This window comes from Amphiura filiformis, chromosome 20 (genome assembly GCF_039555335.1).
Source record: "Amphiura filiformis chromosome 20, Afil_fr2py, whole genome shotgun sequence".
In the NCBI taxonomy this organism is placed as follows: Eukaryota; Metazoa; Echinodermata; class Ophiuroidea; order Amphilepidida; family Amphiuridae; genus Amphiura; species Amphiura filiformis.
In genome coordinates this window covers 31,975,290-32,000,068 of record NC_092647.1, presented here as the reverse complement: position 1 = coordinate 32,000,068, position 24,779 = coordinate 31,975,290, and the positions used below count along the sequence as shown (strand labels likewise).

At 34.0% G+C, this 24,779-nt stretch overlaps 1 protein-coding gene across 2 annotated transcripts; it reads right to left on the bottom strand.

The window, feature by feature from the left end:
• Positions 1-18: 18 nt before the first annotated feature.
• Positions 19-22,813, bottom strand: LOC140141790 (uncharacterized). 2 transcript variants are annotated; one of them, XM_072163653.1, is made up of 5 exons: positions 22,711-22,813; positions 9,045-9,237; positions 7,078-7,140; positions 2,244-2,450; positions 19-1,393 (listed from the first exon to the last, which is right to left on the bottom strand). In XM_072163653.1, exons 1-5 carry the CDS (start codon positions 22,719-22,721, stop codon positions 128-130), a joined length of 1,740 nt encoding a protein of 579 aa, XP_072019754.1. In that variant the 5' UTR covers positions 22,722-22,813; the 3' UTR covers positions 19-127. The 2 variants fall into 2 exon arrangements, with proteins under 2 accessions (XP_072019754.1, XP_072019755.1); XM_072163654.1 differs by having other exon boundaries at positions 9,054-9,237.
• Positions 22,814-24,779: the final 1,966 nt, after the last annotated feature.

Genomic DNA, 24,779 nt, shown 5'->3' with positions numbered 1-24,779 from the left:
CAAAGCAAAATCTGCCAGTACTTGCACTCCTGTGTCATTTGACATCTTTATTTTCCTGACATTTTCTTCACAGATGCACATCTTATTTTCTAACACAATACCCAAAGTATTGCAAGATCTCTTTGGATCAATGATATGAAACAGTCCATTGGGATGTGTGTCGTATTTTTTTGTCAATTTTATAAATAGACTTATCATCACCAGGTGCTAAAGTTAGCAGGGTTTGTCTCAAGTCAACGATATCAATCAGCCTCTCCTGGTTTAAACTCAAAGAATCCATTTTTTCTTTTCCTAATTTTTCGTCCAAGTCGTTTGAGGCATGAATGAAACAAGCCGGATGTTGCAATTCATCCTTTACCGTATTTCCATAACCTAATCCATGGTCTCCAAATATGAAAGTAAATGTATTGCTTTGTTTGTTTAGGAAATCAATAAACTTAGCAAAACTTTCATCTAAGGTCTGAAGTCGGCATCCAGTCGGTTCGTGGGCGGTGTTGAATTCTAAATAGTTAAAAAATGGTCTTTTACGTGTAACATTCGTGAATTGATTCTGTAGCGATGCCATATATGAGAGCATGTAGTCTCCTTGATATTTTCCATTGTAGCATATAGCTTGATTTGGTTCATCATGAAAAGGATCTAGACGGTCGCTGTTTTTCAAAATCTCACAATTTGCTGCAGATGATCCTATTTGATCAATGCCTTTTGATTTTAATGTTTTAAGCAGTGTTTTCCAAGACTTGGAAACTGATTTATCTGCCTTATCTATACCAATAAATCTGGACATTCCTGTTTTTCGCCCTGCTTGCATCATAGTTATCCAGCAGAGATCATCTATCCATGTCACGTGGTATCCGCCATTTTGAAACAACTTAAATAGTTTACCGATACCGGGACCGATACCTGTCCAGGGATCTCCGGGAGGTCCTAATGTAAACATCATAGTATTTGCATACGTGCGGCCATACATTGATTGCATCAAATCATAATTAAACACGTGGGCAAGTTTATTTTCCTTAGCATTTCTTAATGCAGTAACTGATTTTGGCAAAGATCTAAAGAAATGACTATGCGATGTTGAATCCATCCAGATGACATTGATGTTTATTGCATCGAAGCAGGCTTTATCTTTACATGTGTTCTGGGTAAAGTATTGTGGTATAAGAAGCAACTGACTGCCAAGTTTCTTGTCTTTAAGCGTACAATTCAGATAGCAGAATCCATAGTTACCGGTACTCGAGTTCTTGGTGAGAAAATCAAGGATGGTGTTTTGCAGGTCATTGATATCGGGAAATATACTCCATGATAGATTCCCTTCCTTCATTACACCTAGCGATATGGGTGTTTCGCAAATGCTGCCATTACATGTAACTCTATGGCCAGTGGTAAAATTCTGTAAGCATTTGAGTAATAATGAAATTAAAATAATATTATATTGATGCATAAAATGATGTTTGTAAAGGGAAAATTCCATAGATCTTGTGGAATGAAAGAAGAAGAAGAAGAAGAAGAAGAAGAAGAAGAAGAAGGAGAAGGAGAAGAAGAAGAAGAAGAAGAAGAAGAAGAAGAATAAGAAAAAGAAAAAGAAAAAGAAAAAGAAAAAGAAAAAGAAAAAAAAAAAAAAAAGAAAAGAAATTATATTAAAATCGGGGAGACATTGCTGACATGTCCCGTGGATGTCAGCTTATTTGTACACACGTCGAGCGCGATGCTCCGTGCAGTTACATATAATACGATCGGCGAGCGTAGTATATGCATTGTAGGCGCTGGAAATCGCAATTTTCTTCGTTATACCTAATACCTCATTTGTTTGGCTCGACATTAAAAGGGGATCATGTGATCAGTGAAAACAAACATTTAAATAGGAATTTATTCTTTATGCAAATCGCACATTATTGCTTTAAATATGTTGACTAGTGTTTCAGGGCAAAAACTAGCTCTAGTATAGAACCTCTCTGTCATTGCCCAATAGCACAAGTAATTTATATGAGGTCTGACTACTACCATACCACAAGCAATCCAAGTTCTGACTGGGCAGGAGGCTCTACGCGCCTCGATGTCGGCGCTACGCGCCTCTTCACGTCTCGGCGCTACACGCCTCTACTTTTGCACATCGCGATCCGAGGAACTGACCAAGTTCTAGGCAAAACTGGAGTAACCGGAAGGGGCGTTAAGACTGGACTAATATATACATGTCATACATGACCCCGAACATCCCATAATATCACTAACGTGATTTTTACCTGAATCTGGCAAAGAATAAACTGCCGTTTGTCAGTGCACAATGGCGTCGGCTTTGAAAAGTACATCTTTTGTGCCTTTTTGCATGAGTCTGGTGGCGGTTGGTTGCGTCTGCAGGTGACATATGGCGGATGTTCTGTCTTAGGGTCAAATCGAGGATATGTGCACTGATCGGAAGAATTTGTGCTCTGTGTGCTGTCTGTGGAATGCTAAACATGACAAAATGACATATAATTAAAGACAGAGATAAAAAGAATTTATCGCGTCTGACGTCATCTGTCAATCAAATTCGAGCACGGTTTGTTTACAAGTGTCGTGATGATGACCTGCTGAACGCGGCGGTATAATCGAGCGCCTTATTGTTAATTTGCACCGTCAAACATGCACACCATCTCAAAAGTTAGGTCTTTACAGTAGGAAACATTCTTTGGCGAAGGCACCATATCAACAATGCCTAGAAAAGTTGCTTTTTGCCTTGTAAGAGTACGTAATTTTTCGCCATTCACTGCTATTCCTTTTCTCCGTTCGGCACCAGCCAGATGAATCGACCTTCCTTATATGCGCTATTAGCCAATCAAGGATCGTAGAGAATTTGATTGACAGTGACGTCAGACGCAAACTAGTCTTTTTATCGTTGTCTTTCATTATAAACATGACAAAAATGACATAGTAAGACAATAATTATTGCGATTTATATTGGCCGCCAAAGTCGTCATGATCTCAATTTAATATCATTGTACCCTCTTTTCGATAAAAAAATATATGACTATGAATCAGCCCGGAGTGATTCAAATAGTAAGAAATAAATATTGGTCTGCCAGGGGCAATATTGGTCTGCCAAATGCTCAAACTTAGGAGTGGGTGTCCTTTGGTGCATAAAAAGGTCTAATGTTTGTAAGATTTCTAAGCGATTTTTTTGAAGGGAAAATAAGACAAAATATGAGATCTTTAGGACTGTATATACAAATATACAAATAGGAGGTCGAGGTGAAAATCTGAACTCCCGTCAAGAAATAGGAGTAGAGAGCGGATACCAAGATGACGACCACCGACAGCCGTCCATTCCGGGCCGGGGTAAAATTAACGTCGGGCTCCTTTTTACGGGCACATTAAGGTAAGTTTTCTTTATTTTTACGGGGTCCTAGGGGCCCGGGGGTAACGCCAGGGGCTATTTTAACGTGCCTCCTGGCACGTTCGTGCAGTGAGAATAGAAATCCGTGCAGTGATAATTAAAAAATCCGTGCTTAAGATATTTCTATACTAGTTTCAGCCCGAAATATGACTAAGAAATTAAAGAAGTTCCCCCACAAAGTAAGACTGATCTAGTCGGGACATCCTATGTCCTATATTGTATAGTTTGTGGTGATCAGTCAAACATTCAATTGGCAGGGGAAGTCAAGCAAATATTGCCTCACAACGCCTCTGGTAACGCCCTTTCCTCCCAATTTTTCGGTCACTCGTGGGGGAAAGCCTCTGGACGAGAAAATCCGAAACAGGTGTGGGGCAGTTCCATCGGACAGAAATTGTCCAGAATTGCCCTGTGCATCTTCTTGTTTAGACCGTTAAACACCTTAATTTGGGGACAAAAATAAATAGTGTAATTACCACAACATATCACCTTTGATTGTGCTAGAATAGTGTAAAATGGAAAGGTTTTGCGTGCTTCGTGCACAATTGTCCCAGTAAAAAGGCCAAAATAATGACCATCGGGAACGTTTTCATCACCGCTCACCGCTGATATGCCACCGGGGACACCAATAAACATGATGAAAAAGCAAGTGCACAGCCTGTATGGCATGCATGTATAATAGTAGCCTAGAATGTTCTTTAATTATTAAAACCAAAAGGAACTCTCTTGGGGTCACTATTTTTGAAAAAAAAAACCATTGTAACGAAAGCTATAGCTTCGGAAATGATCAAAAATGTCATTTTGCCGGATTTAATTAAAAATTCATAATTAGAAAAGTTAATGAGATATTTCAATTTTTCTTTTTGATTTTGAGAGCATTGGTTAAGTTACATAAAGTAGTGCAAACAAACGGGCTCAAATTTGATTGCAAAGGTGGTTTCTAGAAAAGGGGTAGATTTATTTTGTTGCAAAAGCCCTTACATCCACAAAAGGCGCTATATAAAAGAAATAATAAAACAAATAGTAAGGCTTAAAAATTGTACCAAACCTATTCTTTTAGTTTCTATTCATCAACACTTTATCCGAACCCAAATTGAATCAAATCGAACAAAACAAGTTGTTTTTCTCAAAAAGTCAAAAAGTGGATGCAAGGGCTACTTATACAAGACCAGGGCCAATAAAACTTCGGGTGCTCCATTCTACTCCATTCCAATGATGTTAAGAAAATGGTTATACTATTGCACTTTTTTGACTCACCCTGTATATTGCTTGTAGAAAATAAACACCCCGTTTATGGACTGAATATCTTAGTGTTTTAAGTTGAGCACTATAGACATTTAATTCATGCGACAGGTTAAGAAATGGTAGGGACACGTGTGTAATTTCATTCAACATTTAATAAAGAGGTTCTGTGTACTTTTATGGAGTTATCAAAAATGATAATTCAATTAAATGGAATGTCATTTTAAATGAAACCTACCCTTCTCAGTAAATCAAAAGGATTTTTTAAAATTATTATCACATTTTACAGATATTAATTTCGTGCAATTGTAAGCACCTGTGTGTATTTTATGCATTTTTGCAGAGTTTGTATTCATTTTTGCATATTAAGACCATCAATACCATAAACTTAATGACATTAATGATCCTAGTGTGTACTTTCATGGAGCTGCGGGTAATAAAAAATAATGACAAGTCAATCAAATGAATTAGTCAAATACATTAGTGAATACATTAGTGAACTTTAAGTGCATATCATTATAGATTGATAAACTTTACTTCGAGGACTGTTAAATGTCAAAATATCATAAAATTTGTATTATATCGCAAATTTCAAAAATTCAAAATTATTTGATATAAGTTAAGGGAGGTGTAATGAGCGAACCGTGGTTTGGATTCCAGAGGGAGGGTGTCTGTAAGAGGCACATCCATCAGAAAATGAATAACTGAGATCGCGCGCCAAATAAACTTACTGCAGTAATTTTCCAAGTCTTTAAAAAAAAATAGGCATAGGTGGAATTGAACCCGGCACCTTCCGGTTCTGAATCAACAGATAGTATCACTAAGCCAACTTCCTATCTGCACTAAAACCTATGATATTAATTCTTGATAATGCTTAACGGAAAAACCAATACTAATGTACGATGTCAATCAAAAGCAAATAGAAGTCCCACAACTAAAGTAGCAATCGATAAATCTGCTCACTCAATCATCAAATAATCAATCGAAAAATAAATAAATAAATAAATAAATAAATAAATAAATAAATAAATAAATAAATAAATAAATAAATAAATAAATAAATAAATGTGTTCGTTCTCTCGAGCCCCGAAACGTCATTAAATAAATAAATTTAGACGCTCAGAACAGCAACTAAGAAACCACAACGCCTTAGACCGCTCGGCCATAGAATCACACAGTCTATTCAATGTCAAAGAAATAAATTAACCTTTAACGTTACGCAATATTGGCACATGACACGAGCACATGTCTGCGGGTAAAGATACTGCATGATAGAAAGGCGCATAAAGGGTCTATCCCTGAAGTTATTCTAACCAAATGGTTAACCAATTCTTTGTATGCCAGCTACAGTCAACATATAGAAAGAAGTATATTGTTAGGCGTAGACGCAATCATCAATGCGGGAAGTATAAAACCATAGTCGCCACTCGTGCACTTGTTTGAGTCCACGGGTATTCCGAAAACAGCCTTCAACCCTGAATTCAGAGGTCGATTTTGGGTTGTTACATGCAAATACAAACTAATTATATCATGAAAAAAACCACCAAGAGGACTACGATACTTATTCAGAGCCAATCTACATTCTGTTATTTACAAAAGCCGACGATCAAAGTAAAATTATAAAAGGAGCAAGACCAGATATCAACGTTAAATCACGGTAAGCCTAAAATCGCATCGAAAACGCCAAAATGCCGTCACAAAATTTATAATATTACTAAATCACCAAAACGAATTGTAACGTAGGTATGCAGAAAAGAGTTGTATTAGCAATAACAAAGTATGTGCAAAAAAACGCCCCAAAATTTAAAACAAACACGAACCTTCCAAAATAAATATATATTAGCACTCGGCGGCCCAGGCACTACTTGTCGCTGTGATTTGGGGTAACTCGTTGCTTCCCTTCTCCAGATACCTGTACTTCAAGGTCGCTCATACACCATGCCTTAAGGCTATTCCTCGTATTCAGAATGCAATTTGGTATGTCTGATTGATGTGCTCTCAGCACTTAGCGTCAAAAACGAGTCAGTAAAATGCGTGATTTGTACAAGTTTCCGGGACAAGTTTACAGAACTCGGGGGGGACAACCCTCTGCCAGCAACCCCTTCCCTCAAGCTTGTCTCCGCTAGCTGATCTTTTAGATTTACGTTTGCTAACGTGCAGTGACGTTTTTCTTCTAAAATAGCCCCTGGGTAACGCACCCCCCTAGTCGACTGCGCTGACTAAGGGTATTATCTTAAAAAGGCTAGCCGATTGCCGAGCTCCGGTTTGAGATACTTGTGTTGACAAAACTAATGGCAGTGGCAAACTTACGTCCAGGCTGAGGTACGACATATAGTCGTATTTTTCTTCGATACCCCATGGTGTATATAAAGATGAAGACAAGTATAGAGTACATGGAACATACTATCCTTTAGGTAGCTTACATGTTACATGTGTTAATGTATTATTTAACTGCAGAAACTTACCGTTAGCTTAGTGTTTTTGATCTGTTTATCCCCAGTTGCATGAAATATCAGATGAGACCAGGACTGAAATATAAAAGTAAGTATACCTTGAGTACAAAAAGAAATGGTTCGTTTTCGTTCATTTGCTTGCAAAATACCATGTTTGTCTACTTTTGTGATCTTATTATAATGAAAGACAAAGATAAAAAGACTAGTTTGTGTCTGACGTCATCTGTCAATCAAACGGCGAGCACGGTTTGTTTACAAGTGTCGTGATGATATGAGTTGCTGAACACGGCGGTAAAACCGGGCGCCTTATTGTTAATTTTGCACCATCAAACATCCCAGCAAACACAAAACATTTTCGACATCATTCGCAAAAGGTTATAAAAGGTTGTCAGAAAACGTTTAAATGTCGGGTTATATAAAGGGTATATTAAGAGTATAAAACGTTTTCATAACCTTAAAAAACATTTTTGATAATCTACTGCTCAGCAAACAAAAAATGTTTTACAGAAAACGTTTAAATGTCGGGTTATATAAAGGGTATAACAACGTTTTAATAACATTCCAAAAACATTCTTGAAAACTTGATTCAAAACATTCTAAACAGAATGTTATTTTGGAGTTGAAAAAATATTTTGCGAAAAATGTTTGCCCAAAATATTTTCAATAACGTTTTAAAAACGTTTTCATGACATTTGTATAACCCGACATTAAAATGTTATTAAAAGGTTTTGATAAAAACATTTTAAGAACATTTCTGTGTTTGCTGGGTTCAAACATTTTAACATAATGTTATTAAGTATTGACACAATATTTGGCAAAAATGTTTGTAAAAATAGTATACAATAACATTTTTGAAAACATTTAAAAATATTGTTGTAGTGTGTTTTCATTCAAAACGTTTTAAAACGTTATCATGACCTTTATATAACCCGACATTTTAATGTTATTAAAACGTTTTTACCTAAACCAAAAGCCAAAATATAACTTATTTAAAACGTTTTTAAAACGTTTTTGTGTTTGCTGGGATACAAACCATCTCAAAAGTTGGGTCTTAATAGTAGGAAAGTTTCTTAACCGAAGGCACCATGTCCTCAATGCCTAGAAAAGTTACTTTTTGCCTTGTAAGAGTACGTAATTTTAGCCATTCACTGCTATTCCTTTTCTCCGATCGGCACCAGGCAGATGAATCGACCTTCCTTATACGCGCTATTAGCCAATCAAGGATCGTAGAGACTTTGATTGACAGTGACGTCAGACGCAAACTAGTCTTTTTATCTTTGTCTTTAATTATATAGCATAGCAGTATTGCTGATTCCGTTGCTACATTAGTTTTTTCACATACAAGAAGGGGTGGGTGTAATATAGTCCTAACTCTCCCCTTTTTCGGTGCACTTTTACTGGTTTCAAATCAGTTGCAGTGAAAACATATAGATTGGACAACTACATTTTTATAAAAAGTAATCCTTATATTGTACTTATTAAAATAATATGTAATTTTTGCAAAAATATGAACTTATTGGCATGATAACATTACAGAGCTATGTTATGTTCCCCGTTATTCTTCAAAAAAGATTTTCTATGAACAACAATTTTGATCTGGAATCATTGAGAATGTGTTTCTTACATCAACAACGACTAGATTCGATATTTTTTCAAAGAAATGTCCATCTCATAAGTAGTTCTAGAAACTAGTGTGGAATTCTTGGGGCAAAAAGGTCCTAACCCACTAATTTAGAAGTGACCGGTTTGTGTGTCAAAATTGTGCGAATGATTTCAACAAAACAGTTATTCTATTGAAGAAATCCTATACTTTATGGTTGTACACTTTACTTATGGAAATTCCTTGTACTTGGTCAAAAAACAACTTATTGCGAAACCAGTAACATTGTGTTTTAGGTGGGTTAGGAGTTAGGACTTTATTACACCCACCCCTTTTTATCGAGTAATAAACACATAAATATAACAATTCATATCCTTACGTCTCTTACTTGAACATTTTGAAGACTAGCAGGATGTCCGGCAATATACTTTTCGACTCCCCAGATTTGGAACATTACCAAGATGACACATGCAATGCCGAACAGAGTACGTAATCGATATGGTCGTATCTTCGTCTTAGAACCGGTGGAGATATTAGCTGCTGCTGGTATATTGTAAGTTCTAAAAGTATATCTATGATAATTAAATATATATATAAACATTAATAATTCTGATTTTGTCGAGCGATAGATTGCTTTTGAATCGGCACCTGCATATCCTTTTTATCATCTACACAAAAATCTTTAAAATACTTTGCAATATTCAAATCATTCATGATTGTAGGATAAGAGAGATTAAAGGAAGGTGACCTGATATATTTGGAAAATAAAATTCTTTAAAACTTACGTATAACATAAAATGTCATCCCTTTCAAGCACTCATGCAAAAAGAAAATGTAAATTTTTTTTTGTAAATGTGACTAATTCCTAATGGAATTACCGACATTTATACAGTGTTATATTGGTAGTCTACAGTGCTTTTATTAATGATAATCATCATGATCATGTAATATATTGATTTCAAGTGAAAGGCTCTATTTTTCTCATAAACATATTAAATTAGAAGTTCCAACTCAGTGTATTTCCCAAGATATCATCAAAAAACTGCCGAATTAGTCAAAACTATGGTATACCATAGTTTTGACTAATTCGGCAGTTTTTTGATGATTTCTTCGGAAATACACCGCCAAATTTCAATATGTTTATGAGAAAAATATGCATTTTGATGAGGTAAAGTGGGGATGAGATTTTCAATCAGGTTTTTAATATCTTGTTGATTTGTGAACATTTTAATATTGTGCATTTTTACTTTACAAAACACAATCATTACAAAAAGACAACCCGAAAACTAAGCTACACACGGATGCATGGATTCTATGCATCTCCCTGCCGTTAAACTCGCGGTCATTAAACTCACTGGCAAACTATACATAGGTGCTACCAGCACCTGGAATGTTCTATCCAATTTATAGGAGACTTTAAAAGTTGCTAGAAGTTCCAGGTCAATTTTAGGGTCTTCTTTTTGGAAGAGGGTCAGTGTTTGTGGAATAAAATTCGGGGTTTCAAAAATTTAAATAAAAAGGATTTGGATTGTGGATTTTTTTTAATGTAGGAAAACATTTCTTTTATACAATACAAATAACAATCAAGAACAACAAGAAGCAGAAAAAGAAGAAGAAATTTTTATGATGGATACGCAGAGGAATTATCTTGATGTCGCGACAATGACACAGACTGCAGCTAGAGAGGAAGGGTTCCCAGCAGGGGCTATTTTAACGTGCCTCCTGGCACGTTCGTGCAGTGAGAATAGAAATACGTGCAGTGAGAATTAAAATTCCGTGCTTTCAAATATTTCTATACCAGTTTCAAACCAAAAAATGATAAGAAATTAAAGAAGTTCCTCCACAAAGTAAGAATAATCTAGTCGGGAAATCCTATATCCTATATTGTATAGTTTGTGGTGATCAGTCAAACATTCAATTGGTAGGGGAAATCAAGCAAATATTGCCTCACAACGCCTCTGGTAACACCCTTTCCTCTCAATGTTTCGATCACTCGTGGGGGAAGCCTCTGGACGAGAGAATCCGCAACAGGCGTGGGCAGCTCCATCTACCGGTCAGAAATTGTCCAGAATTGCCCTGTGCATCTTCTTTTTAGACCGTTAAACACCTTACGGGTATACGATGTATTGTTGGTCGAAGCAGCAACAAAATGTAGTTCACAGCAATATTTTGATAGGGGGATGGTCCATACATCCCCCAACATCTCCCAATGTTGACGCCTGTATATGGGTTTCTAACCAAAATTAACCCCATATTTAGTCATTTTAAACTAAAAAGTGCCCATTTTTTTGCGCTTCGCACAAACTAATTCTGGTTTTGTATTATATTTCACCAGTTTAGCTTCAATATGGCAAATCTTTATTGCGCGCTTATTTTGTCGGCAAAAGGTGCTGGATTCACTGGAAATTTTCTCCAACCCCAATGTCAAAAAAAATCTATGCCACTGTCACTGTTAATGATATATTTTTGGTTTCTTTTTAGGACATGAAGGGGGATCAACAAATTTTAGACCATAAAAGGGGGGATCAAAAATCCACCCTTTTTAGGGGATCAAGTTTTTTTGACGTCCGAGGTTCAAACTTTTCCAACCCCCCCACCAAAGTATTTATGAACAATCCCTTAAGTTGCAGAAATCTTATCACATTTTGAGAACTTTACGCTACTGTGCGACAGGTTAAGAGATGGTAGTGACACGTGAGCATTTCCTTCAACAATTAATAAAGAGGTTCTGTGTACTTTTATGGAGTTATCAAAAATTACAATACAATTGAAAAGAATGACATTTTAAATGAAACCTACCCTGCTAAGTAAATCAAAAGGATTTTTTTTTTATTATTACATTTTACAGATATTAATTTCGTGCAATTGTAGGCATCTGTGTGCATTTTATGCATTTTTGCAGAGTTTGTATTCGTTTTTGCATATCAATACCATCAATACCATAAACTTAATAACATTAATGATCCTAGTGTGTACTTTCATGGAGCTGTAGGTAATTAAAAATAATGACAAGGCAATTTAATCAATTAGTGAAATACATTAGTGAACCAGACATGTATCAATTTTCAACTTTAAAGGTCCGTAACCCGATCAACAGCATCATCCCCCGATTTGTCCCATTTTTGACGAGTTTTGATATCATAATAGATAAATAAATAAATAAATTTATTTCTCCATTAAGGTTTTCAAATGGCTGCCATTTGACTTAAGGGATGGGGTATGAACGTTTGGACAGTATTTATTGTGGGACATTAGAGCACATCAGACATATCGAATGGCATTCTGAATACGAAGAATGTCCTTCTGATATCAAATAATTTTGATTTTTTGAAATTCGCAATGTAATACACATTTTATGGCAAATGATTAAAAATTGATATTTTTGATATTTAACAAGTGTAGCCTATGTAGGTGGGGTGAAAAGCCGACGATCAATTGAAAATTTTGACCTTTCGTATTGAAGATGTGATTTTTTTCCCCGAAACACCAAAAAAAATTAGGTCTTTGGGGGAAAAAATCCATATCTTTAATATGAAAGGTCAAAATTTTCAATTGATCGTCGGCTTTTCCTCCCAGCTACATACACTTTAAGAATATATCATTAGATTTATAAAATTTACTTCGAGGACTGTTATTATATCAAAAATGTGAAAATATAAATTTTAATCATTTGTCATAAAATTTGTATTATATCGTGATTTTCAAAAATGAAAATTATTTGATATCAGAAAGACATTCTTCGTATTCAGATTGCAATTCGATATGTCTGATGTGCTCTCATGTCCCACAAAAAATACTGTCGAAACGCTCATTCCAGATCCGTTAATGCCTTTTGGAACAAAATTATTTTTTTTCGCACGTGGGAGGTTAACAAGATTTGCAACTATTTTTTAAAGATAACCACAAAATTGTTATAACTATTATAATGTTATTACAGACTTGACATTAACTATGGAATATATTTTCGCAAAATTCCACGACTGGTCTGGACGGAGTCTGCATAAACCGCACGGGCTAAATATTGATTTGGGTGTGTCGGGAGATGGTGTAAAATAATTATTGTTTTATAGAAAACGTGTTTTCCATAAGTTTGAATTACGGTGCTCATAATATAGCGAATTTGTCTAAAATGGCAGATTTGGGGAGGCTGAATTTGAGCTTTGTGGGGACACAATTTCGGACTTTATGCAACATTGTCCTGTTATTATCAAATGTATAGGGTTCTGAGGTGATATTTCCTAAACTTCGTCAGCAAATGGCGTTCATCACAGCTTAAATACACTTGCAAAGTACCAATTTTTTAACATGGGAGGAGCTTAAAATATGGCTCTTAAAAGTGGTACGTACTCAGAAAGTTTGAATGGCCCCCTGGGGTCAAATGTTATAAGTTTATGGTAGAAAAACAACTGCGCGGATTCCTGGTTGTCCAATGAACTCATGATGTTTCTTTGTGTACAGTAAGTTTATAACATTTGGCCCAGGGGGGGGGCATTCAAACTTTCTGAGTGCGTACCACTTTTAAAAACAATATTTTTAAAGCTCCTCCCACTTTCAAAACTTGTATATTTAGATTACAAGTGCATTTCAGTTCTGATGAATACTAATTGGTATTTAGGTTCAGTCAATATCACCTCAAACCTCAATAAATTTGGTAATATCAGAATAAGGTTGTTCAAATTCAGACATCAAAAATCTAATTCAGTCTCCTTAAATCCGCCATTTAAGGCCAATTCACTACATTATGAGCGTCATAATGTAAACTACTAGTAATGAAAAGCACATTTTCTGTCAAGCAATTACTTTACACCATCTCCCAACACACCCCAATTAATATTTAGCCCGTGCGGTTCATGCGAAAAAAAATGCCATATTAAATGTCAAGTCTGTACATTGACAATACTGCTACTTTTAGGAATATCATCAAATAAAAATTCCACAAAGCAGCCTTTGGACTTAATGCCTTTTAGAATCAAACTCTTCAAAGAAATTAATTAATTAATTAATTAATTAATTAATTATTTAATTAATTAATTAATTAATTAATTAATTAATTAATTAATTAAATAATTAATTAATTAATTAATTAATTATTTAAACTAAATAATTAAATACATAAATGGGCCATAAATTACAGTTGTTAGTAGTAGTAGTAGTAGTAGTAGTAGTAGTAGTAGTAGTAGTAGTAGTAGTAGTAGTAGTAGTAGTAGTAGTAGTAGTAGTAGTAGTAGTAGTATAGTAGTAGTAGTAGTAGTAGTAGTAGTAGTAGTAATGGTCCGTAATGTGAATTGTCCGCTAATGCTCAATAGATGTCCTTATACGTCAACATATGTCCTCTGATAGGCAATGTATTGACGTAAGTGGACCTTTTTGCATTGCCTATTAGCGGACATATGTTGACGTAAAGGGACATATATTGGCTATAAGCGGACATTTTCATAGAAACGTCAGTGATCAGAGGACATCTATTGCGCATAAGGGGCCAAAAGTTATGCGTCCTAAAACACCATGCATTTCAATCACAGCGCCCTCTGTTGTCACAACGTGACAAATTGCAAAAACACGGGTTATATTGAGGGGGTGTAGTGTGTGGTTACAGGGGTGTGCGTACGTGTGTATTCGTTGCTTTGGTTGATAGGCGTAGGCTTATTCGTGTGTCGGGGTGTGGGTGAAGTAATACGGTGGGGATAGGTATGAGGTGGGTGTGGATGAGTGTAAATAATGTGATGTGTTGGTGAGGTCAGTGGTAGAGTGTGCTCTTTTGTAAAATTGTTTAATTTTTACGTTTCATAAATAAAAATAAGAGTATTTTGCCCCAATTGGTATGATTTTTTTAATGTGTATTGCACAATCCGATAATACACGTTTAAAAGCAGGCTGGTGAAGAATTGGTGCATTGTTATTTTATTCTTTCCTTTATTTATTTATATATCTATTTATATATTTATATATGTATTTATTTACATATTTATTTACATATTTATTTATTTATTTATTTATTTATTTATTTATTTATTTATTTATTAAAAGAATGATACATCCTATAAAGATGACACATATATTTATTTACTTAATTATTTGTTTATTAATATTAAAAGAACGATAAGATATCTAAATGTAAAATAACAACGCCATGATTGTTTAGTGCTCATCACGGGCAATGATAAAAATGCAATTATAACAAAAGCACATTACACAGTTATTTATTTATTTATTTATTTATTTATTTATTTATTTATTTATTTATTTATTTATTTATTTATTTATTTATTTATTTATTTATTTATTTATTTATCTATCTATTTTTACTAAAAGAACGATACATTCTATAAAGATGAGAAATTTATCTATTTACTTATTTATTCATTAATATTAAAAGAACCATACATCCTATAAAGATGAGACAACTATATGTAAAATAACAACGCCATGATCCTTGCTGGTATATTTAATGCTCATCACATACAATGATAAAAATGCAAGATGTAACATAAAATTATAAAATTTAAAAAACCACATTACACGGCTATTTATTTATTTATTTATTTATTTATTTATTTATTTATTTTTTATTTATATTTCATAGTTTATATAATGATATATTTAACAAGGGTTTTAAACGGTAACTTTGTCTGTATAAAGAAAAATGCACATGTATCAGAAGTAAAATACAAACACACACTTTAAACTTTATGAACTTGGCTACTTAGAAATTAATGTTCTTGAAGAGATTTTTAGAACCAAAAAGAGGGGAGGAGTTAAACATCAATTACATTTGTAAATAAAACAGGTCTGTAAATATGGTAAAAGGTAATTTTCATAGGACTTCATAATCACTTATGGGTGCTTCCCTTAAAATAATTACAGTAAAAGTAAATAACTTCAGCTCATAGGAGTAACTTTGGTAAAACACTTCGCATGATTCAACCTTTCTCACGAACAGGCTCGATTCTACAGTTTCACTAATCACTATTGTGAAATAAAACAAATGGAATCTTCCCCACCCTATAATTACACCTTTGGTTAGGATATTATACCTAACCATGACCTATAGCTGTTTTTGCTAATCAACTCATTTTACAAAATCAAGAATTTGTAAGTTTGCAATTAAAACAACTATTAAATAAGACTAGGTTAGGCCGAAGTTATGGATTCCTAATCTGAACATACGCCCTTCATTGTAATGATATAAGTTCCCGCGAATCCCCCTCCAACAGTAGGCTGCCTTTACATGATAATGAAAATCATATTTTATTCTAACTTTAATTCTTAATTATGTGTATTTGTATTCATGTTTTCATAAGCACGATTTTTCTTTTCCAAAAATTTGCTCCCAACTATAAAAGTGTGCGAAAAATTCACGCGGATACGAAGTAAATAAAACATAGACCTACAAACACAGACCTTCAATTTTGATCATGTCATCGCCCCGGGGTCATCGCATCATCTTTTGCACAGTCCTCACTGCTATTGTGATGTACAGTATCATACTGTACTGTATTATACCCTTTATAATAGACGACAGTCTCATTAGGCATAATACGTAACAATTTTAAATTTAGGCATATTTCAAGAAGAAAAAAACAAAAAAACAGACCTTGTTTTTACTACATTCACGAACCGTTTCTACACATATTGCTATTTTATCCGCCCCCCCCCCCTCTTTAAAAAAAAATTAAACATAAACTCTTTGTGCGCGTACATTTACAGTCATCATCAAAAGTCCTGGCCAAATGAAAGTTACAAGCTATTTCATAACCGATTGGGCCTATAGAATTTAGCCTTTAAAAAGAAATCTCTGCACGCACTTGTTTGCCATTTTTGTTACCAACAACTTGCTTGACGTATCTTACCATTTTTTTTTATGTCTACACAGCTTCAGTATGATAAAACAGGAATTATTATTGCTTTGTCTCTAAATTTTCACTATGAAATAATCATAATTAGGCCTATTATGTACCAGTAGGCTACAGTATATAGTAACTGAACATTCTGTTCTTCAAAATATGTGTAAGGCACTTTAACATGTTTAATATGGGGAACATATACCCCGGCTGGAGTGGATGAGTGGAGCGCCATCATGTGATGATCCCAAAATGTAAATGCATTTAGGAAAAATGTCTAGGATACTACAGTGTAGCTAGCGTAGGCCTTATATTTCGGTCATGCGGATTCTACAAACGCGTTTCTAAAAATACTAATGCGATTTAGGCCTATATCACAAACCTAATATAAAAGCAGGCCTACAGTGGCGTTAACAATTACAAAATCAAAATGCAAACTAATCAGAAACAATTTAAAACCTCCATCATTTGAAATATCATATCTGCATGGATGATATTCAAAGAGAAATTAAAGCCGTAATATCTTATAATGGAATTTACGAAATAAATAAATAAATAAATAAATAAATAAATAAATAAATAAATAAATAAATAAATAAATAAATAAATAAATAAATAAATAAATAAATAAATAAATAAATAAATATAAAATAAAATAAATAAAATGAATAATAATAATAATAATAATAATAATAATAATAATAATAATAATAATAATAATAAAAATAATAAAAACAGGCCTGTATAAAAAGTAGTCCAAATGAAAAAGAAATGACTACTTAAACCTTTGGAAAAGGAGAAGTTTTAAAAATGATTTAAAAACATTGCACATTCCATTGCAAAACACCAATAGACCAAAGTTTCTTTATTTTAATGTTAATGTGCCACACTACACAGTCTTCACCCTAAAACAGAAAATGACTTGTCCCCAAAGGATCGTTTAGTTAATATGGCAATTGTAATGACCTGAATTGTATTTCGATATCTTGTAAATAAGTAGGTGCAGAGCCATTAATACATTTCATGAAATAGATGCCTTTGTATTGGAGTGTCCTGCATATTTTGATACATTTACCAACTAACATCACGTGCGCATCATCTTCTACATGATAATAATTATCATCATGATTATTCGGAATAAAAAAAAACTTTTAAAAAAAAAGTTATCTTTTTCTATGTACAGTGTAGGCCTTAAAGAAACCCACTAGTGACAGTAATGTATATTCATCCCAAAATAATTTCAAGGTTTTATGTTTTTAAAGTATAGGCGTTTTTATAATCATACCTTATGCACGTGGGTGGTGAAAAATCTTAAGCATATACAATTTACAAAAATCCATTTCTGACCAGTAAATAATTCATTTAGTTATCTTAAAGGGGATTTATGTTAGTTAAATAGATTATGGATTTTACTCGAGCTTATGTGAAATATCGCCCCTTTATGCATACAGGTAAAAAACAATAGCATTTTTAGCGTACATGGGATTAATTATCATAGGCCTAATTACAGCAAGGTTTACATACTCCGCCGATCCACTTGGCACCAATTCAGTATCGAAGTTACGTAATGTTACTATGTCAACGGGATCACGCGCTAGAGTAATGAACCACGATCGAAATGATCACCACATAAAGTATATGGCACTCGAAGGCATACCAAAGTAGCGTGATCCGGTAACCAAGAGAATTACGTAACCACTTCGATGCTGACATACTGCAGTTACTGTCCGTTTTCCTATACACAATACACAGTGCTCTCACCATTGACGCGTGACCCCTACAAATGATGTATGTTGGGAGAATGGACACTTGCCTAGTTAACATCACTGTGTGAAAAATAACCAGCCAATATTTTATTTATTCTCCAAAACTTCTAGCAAATATATTTCTCTAACATGACCTAAAATTACAGCTAGGTTAGATGTTCAGAAATGGTCGTACTTTTGTAAAATATGAGTGAGGGCAAGGCATAGCTAGCCAACTCCCCGTGTTATTTGAATGGAGATTTGACCGAAAATATTGGTATCGGACCGCTCACTTCTGAAGGATGCCACAAAAAACCGGTAAAAGCTACATTTAAATTATTCTAAATAGGTTCTAGAAAATAAAGTTTTGTAACATGTCCTAAATTTTTAGCTAATTTAGGTGTTTGGAGAGGGTCGTACTTTTGTGTTTTAGGAAGGACATGTAAACGACAGATAACACCAAAAATATGAAGAAATTATTTCTAAACCGTGTTAAGTCAAAAATCATTATGTTGCTCATTTTCAAGAATGCTGGTTTACAAAAAGCACGACATTGTCTGATTTCGTGAACAAAGCCACACATAACATTGTTTCCTTTCGTTTCCTTTATAATCGGTTACCCAACTGAAGCTATGAATACTAGCTTTATTGCGATATCGCACATGAAAACAGTCACTTGTGCACAACCAGAGAAGATCCGATTTAATCAGTTGAGCTGTTTCAATGAGTGTTATCTTGGTTTAATAGCTTTTAATGGGGTTAAGTCCTGCAAAGGTCGAGATGAATTCTACTGTAGACATGACTGCATCATGAATAGCGTACAGTAATGATTAATTACATATTACTGGTTTCTATAGATAGTAATAATGAATTGAATGATTACTGTCAGTATAATAACAATAATAACATACATACTTCTTCTTCAGTAGATTCAGTATATTCTACAATGACTGTCTTCAATAGATAACGATATCAATAATAATAATTGTCTTCATAGATAGTGACTCCAAATGACGCTGCTCCAAAATAGGACCTCAATTAGTCTGTCTTCAAATTGACCACAAATGACTCCTAACGCCACAGTTACCCTAAAAAATTGTCTTTAACCCCAAATGACCCTTACCCCAGACCCCAAATCCAAAAATGAATACTTACTCCATTCTTGCCCAGAATTAATTAAATAGGGCCTAATTGCCGTCTTCAGTAGATTGCCATATAAATTACTTAATTACTGTCTTCAGTAGATAGCAATAATAAATTGCATAATTTCCGTGACACCAACTGATCCTGCTCCACAAAGTGATCATACTCCGATACAAGTGTGCATAATTACTGTTTTAAACAGTAATGAATAATTTCATAATTGCTGTCAGCAGTAATAACATTAACAAATTTGCATAATTTGCAAGCTAATACGTACTAAAATTCACTCATGGTTTACATGCTCAGCCTGTCCTCTCACTTTACTTAGCACAAATGGCGTAGTGGGGGGAGGTGTGGGGGAAGCTGCCCCTGTGGGATATATTGCCCTTCCCCACGTGCTTGACCCCAGGGTCCGCCGTGATATTTTAGACGTTTAGAACTTGTACTTTTAGCCTATATATAGGTATATTTTAGTCACATTTTCCCTTAACCCAACCCCCATGCCCCTCTCCCTCCCAACAATCCCGGTATCGATATCGCTACTGATCGTAGCTCAGTACTTCCAAAAGCTAATATTTAATTAAGCATGCAATGATGAAAGAGGGTGATACCCCGGGGGCACTTCCATGACAGATATGCATCATGTGCCTCGAGATAGACCCCCTTTTTCAAACCGGCTTGTACCCAATGACCCCCTTTTTTGTGTTATGGTCCTACCTATTACCCAATGACCCCCTTTAAAAAGATTCATGTACTCAATGACCCCCTTTCTATTTCTTGCTATACCCAATGAACCCCTTTTAATTCCCAAATTTAGGTGGTATTTGTGTTATCCTCCAGAAATAATGAGATTTTCACATTTCCAAGGTGGCCAAGCTGTTTTTACGCAGTTTGGCACTTATTTATGTGTACTTAATGATACTCTTTTGGCAATCCTGTACTCAATGACTTCCATTACTTTTTGTTACCCCAATGACCATCCTTTTTCAAAGTTTCATACCGAATGGCCCCATTTTTATTCAGGTTGTGGACTGAATGACCCCATATTTTGTAATTGTACATTTAACCTGAATGCCCCCTACTTTTAACATGGCCGAGGCACATCCCTGCCATTCCAGATAGGGAGTGCCTCCCGGGGTGATACATAATAGGGATTCATTTTAGTGCACAAAATCGCAGTATGGTGGTACAAGATGCATATTTTGCATACATTGACTTATCTTTATTGACCCTATACAAATGGTCATATTTAATGAAAAAAATAAGCATTTTACTTAATGAAGTGTTTTAGCGCCCTCAACGGTGTTTTTTCTTTTTCATTCACTGACGCTTTAGTTCTTTATATTTAATTTTTAAATTACGTGCAATTTGCTTTCATAATGATTTACTAATAAATCATTAGAGTGTTGATCAATTGTATAATTTATTTAAAATAATATTCGACTTTCCCAAAATGGTCTATGTGCATTGACGTAAGCGGGCGTGAACATTGCCCATCAGAGGACACGAGACTCGAAAAACGCAAAATCGATTAAAAGCTCTTTATTCGAATAGTATTTAACCAATCATCTGATATGTGTATTAGGGCGTGTCTGACCTCCTTCCCTGAAAATTTGAGTTTAATTGTGATGGAAATAAAGAAACTATGGTCTATTGGTGTTTTGCAAAATTTCATCAAAATAAACATTTCCTGCATGTTGGGCCTTAATATAAGACAACTTCATTTTTTCGTTAGGTGATTGCATCGGGTCATTTTATAATTAGTAGTAGAGTTATGGTGCTAAAATATCAAAATAACAATTATATTATGTATTTCTGTCTAATTTGTACCTGAATATCATCTATACAGATCAATTAACAGGCCATCACTTTTGGTCCCTAACAGTGTCCACTAATGGCCAATACTTAATAAAAAATAACAAAATTTGCTTATACGATTATCGAAGATCAAATTTAATGTGTTTATAAGAATGACAATTGTTTATTGTGTGTAATTACCTTTTTATTTGATTAAAATCGGTTAATAAATAAAGAAAATAGAACAAATTTAAATTTAAGGACCATTGTAGTAGTAGTAGTAGTAGTAGTAGTAGTAGTAGTAGTAGTAGTAGTAGTAGTAGTAGTAGTAGTAATAGTAATAATAATAATAATAATAATAATAATAATAATAATAATAATAATAATAATAATAACAATAACAATAATAGTGGTCGCATGTCACAAATAGGTCACCCAAAAATGGAGGAGCCGTAACATGAAAATGCTTTCTTCCCACCTCAAGTTTATTTTATTCTAAAAGTATGATACCTATTTTAGAAAGTTTGGTGTCATTTTGTAGATAATTATGTTCTTTGTCAAATACAAAAAAACCCAAGTCAATTGGACAACTACTTTGAGATTTATACTACAATATGTAAGATTTGTCAATGGAGGAGCTGGGGCGGGTGAGCCGGGGCGGGTGAGCCCCATAGGGTTGTACACAAAATTGTGAAAATATGGCAAACTTCAAACCGTTGTATCTTAAAAAATACAACTAAGCATGGACACCAAATTGCACATATGTCATCCTGGATTGTTAATCTACCTCATAGTAGATCAACTGTAACAAAAGATGTAGCTAATTAATTGCCTAATTAAATGCTAATTAAGACAGTTTTCCCTATATGTTACTGTACAAAGTGTGCACGTAATGTTCCGACACTTCTAAATGGCCTATCTCTTACCTGAGTCACCCTGTTTATTCAAAAGTACACATATTTTTAAGGAAATTTGATGAGGAATTCAATTATGCTATTAGTTTTAGTGCCAGACATGGAGGAAAAAAGTTTTGATTGATAATGTCATACAAATTGTAAAATTATTTTACAATTTTTGACCACCCTGTATGTTTAACGCAAGGGATACCAAACTCTTTCTTCCTAATTTGTTGGAAGGGCCCATGCAATGTCTTTCTGAATCCATATTTATTTTGAGCTACATAGCTTTCAGAAAAAGAAAATATGGGGTTTACCATGACACGAAAGATGTTAATTTTGTTGATGTTCCACCCTGTATATTTCTTACCCACCCTGTATTATGATATTTTACTTTGTTGATTTGGCATCCTTGTAATATAAGCTCTCCAGAAATGTATACTTTTAATGGTCTAAAATGTATTCATTAAAAGTTGTGTTGAAGTGAATCAAAATTGGTGATATTTTTACCATAAAACATTATGTTACACAAAAGATGACCAATTCATGACATGCGACCTAATAACAATAATAATAATATCAAAAAACACTTATGATAATGATACAATACTTTATATTCTTACCTCTTATCCATGGTACGATATTATGTCCTCGATCTGGTTAGGCAGTCAGTGTGGTTGTATTTAGCTCCATTCAAGGCTGAATGAAAATAACATAATAATAGTTTTGATCGTCATGTCAGAAATATTTGTATGACAAAATTCCACTCCACACAAATAATGCGTTACCTTTGATAACCCTGAAGTTATTAATTGACGAAACATCATTAGCACTGTACATATCATTAGTACTTACCATACGGTTCATTATCATTTACCCAGGAGTACACCGCAAATGCTTGTACCCCGGTTTCTACTCTCTCGGTTTTCAGTGCCTTGTATATACTTTTCTATTATGATCGTATGATGTTATTCTAATAATATTTGTTATATTTTTACCGATATACTTCTTTGTAATTAGATATTTTTTTGTCTTTTATTTATCATTTATTTATAGAAGGCCATTAGGTCTACACGTTGGAAATAAGTCGGAGCAGCTTGCAGTATCACAAGTCCAATATAATTATATTGTCATTTATGACATGTTTAGTATGCAAATTGTACGAACTGCAAACTGCTGTACACACTTAGCAATATGGCTGATTAAAACTGGTAGATATTTATTTTAACCTATATACATATAGTTGTATACATAACAGCTTGCTGCCTTGTGCCCTAACACATGTTCAAAATAATCTGAAGCTTTAATTTGTTTAGCATTAATAATAAAAGTTAGCTTAAACAATTAAACTATGTATTTCTGTCTAATTTGTACCTGAACATCATCTATAAAGATCAATTAACAGGCCATCACTTTTGGTCCCTAACAGTGTCCACTAATGGCCAATACTTAATAAAAAATAACAAATTTTGCTTATACGATTATCGAAGATCAAATTTAATGTGTTTATAAGAATGGCAATTGTGTATTGTGTATAATTACCTTTTTATTTGATTAAAATCGGTTAATAAATAAAGAAAATAGCACAAATGTAAATTTAAGGACCATTGTAGTAGTAGTAGTAGTAGTAGTAGTAGTAGTAGTAGTAGTAGTAGTAGTAGTAGTAGTAGTAGTAGTAGTAGTAGTAGTAGTAGTAGTAGTAGTAGTAGTAGTAGTAGTAGTAGTAGTAGTAGTAGTAGTAGTAGTAGTATAGTAGTAGTAGTAGTAGTAGTAGTAGTAGTAGTAGTAGTAGTAGTAGTAGTAGTAGTAGTAGTAGTAGTAGTAGTAGTAATAGTAATATAATAATAATAATAATAATAATAATAATAATAATAATAATAATAATAACAATAACAATAATAGTGGTCGCATGTCACAAATAGGTCACCCAAAAATGGAGGAGCCGTAACATGAAAATGCTTTCTTCCCACCTCAAGTTTATTTTATTCTAAAAGTATGATACCTATTTTAGAAAGTTTGGTGTCATTTTGTAGATAATTATGTTCTTTGTCAAATACAAAAAAACCCAAGTCAATTGGACAACTACTTTGAGATTTATACTTCAATATGTAAGATTTGTCAATGGAGGAGCTGGGGCGGGTGAGCCGGGGCGGGTGAGCCCCATAGGGTTGTACACAAAATTGTGAAAATATGGCAAACTTCAAACCGTTGTATCTTAAAAAATACAACTAAGCATGGACACCAAATTGCACATATGTCATCCTGGATTGTTAATCTACCTCATAGTAGATCAACTGTAACAAAAGATGTAGCTAATTAATTGCCTAATTAAATGCTAATTAAGACAGTTTTCCCTATATGTTACTGTACAAAGTGTGCACGTACTGTTCCGACACTTCTAAATGGCCTATCTCTTACCCGAGTCACCCTGTTTATTCAAAAGTACACATATTTTTAAGGAAATTTGATGAGGAATTCAATTATGCTATTAGTTTTAGTGCCAGACATGGAGGAAAAAAAGTTTTGATTGATAATGTCATACAAATTGTAAAATTATTTTACAATTTTTGACCACCCTGTATGTTTAACGCAAGGGATACCAAACTCTTTCTTCCTAATTTGTTGGAAGGGCCCATGCAATGTCTTTCTGAATCCATATTTATTTTGAGCTACATAGCTTTCAGAAAAAGAA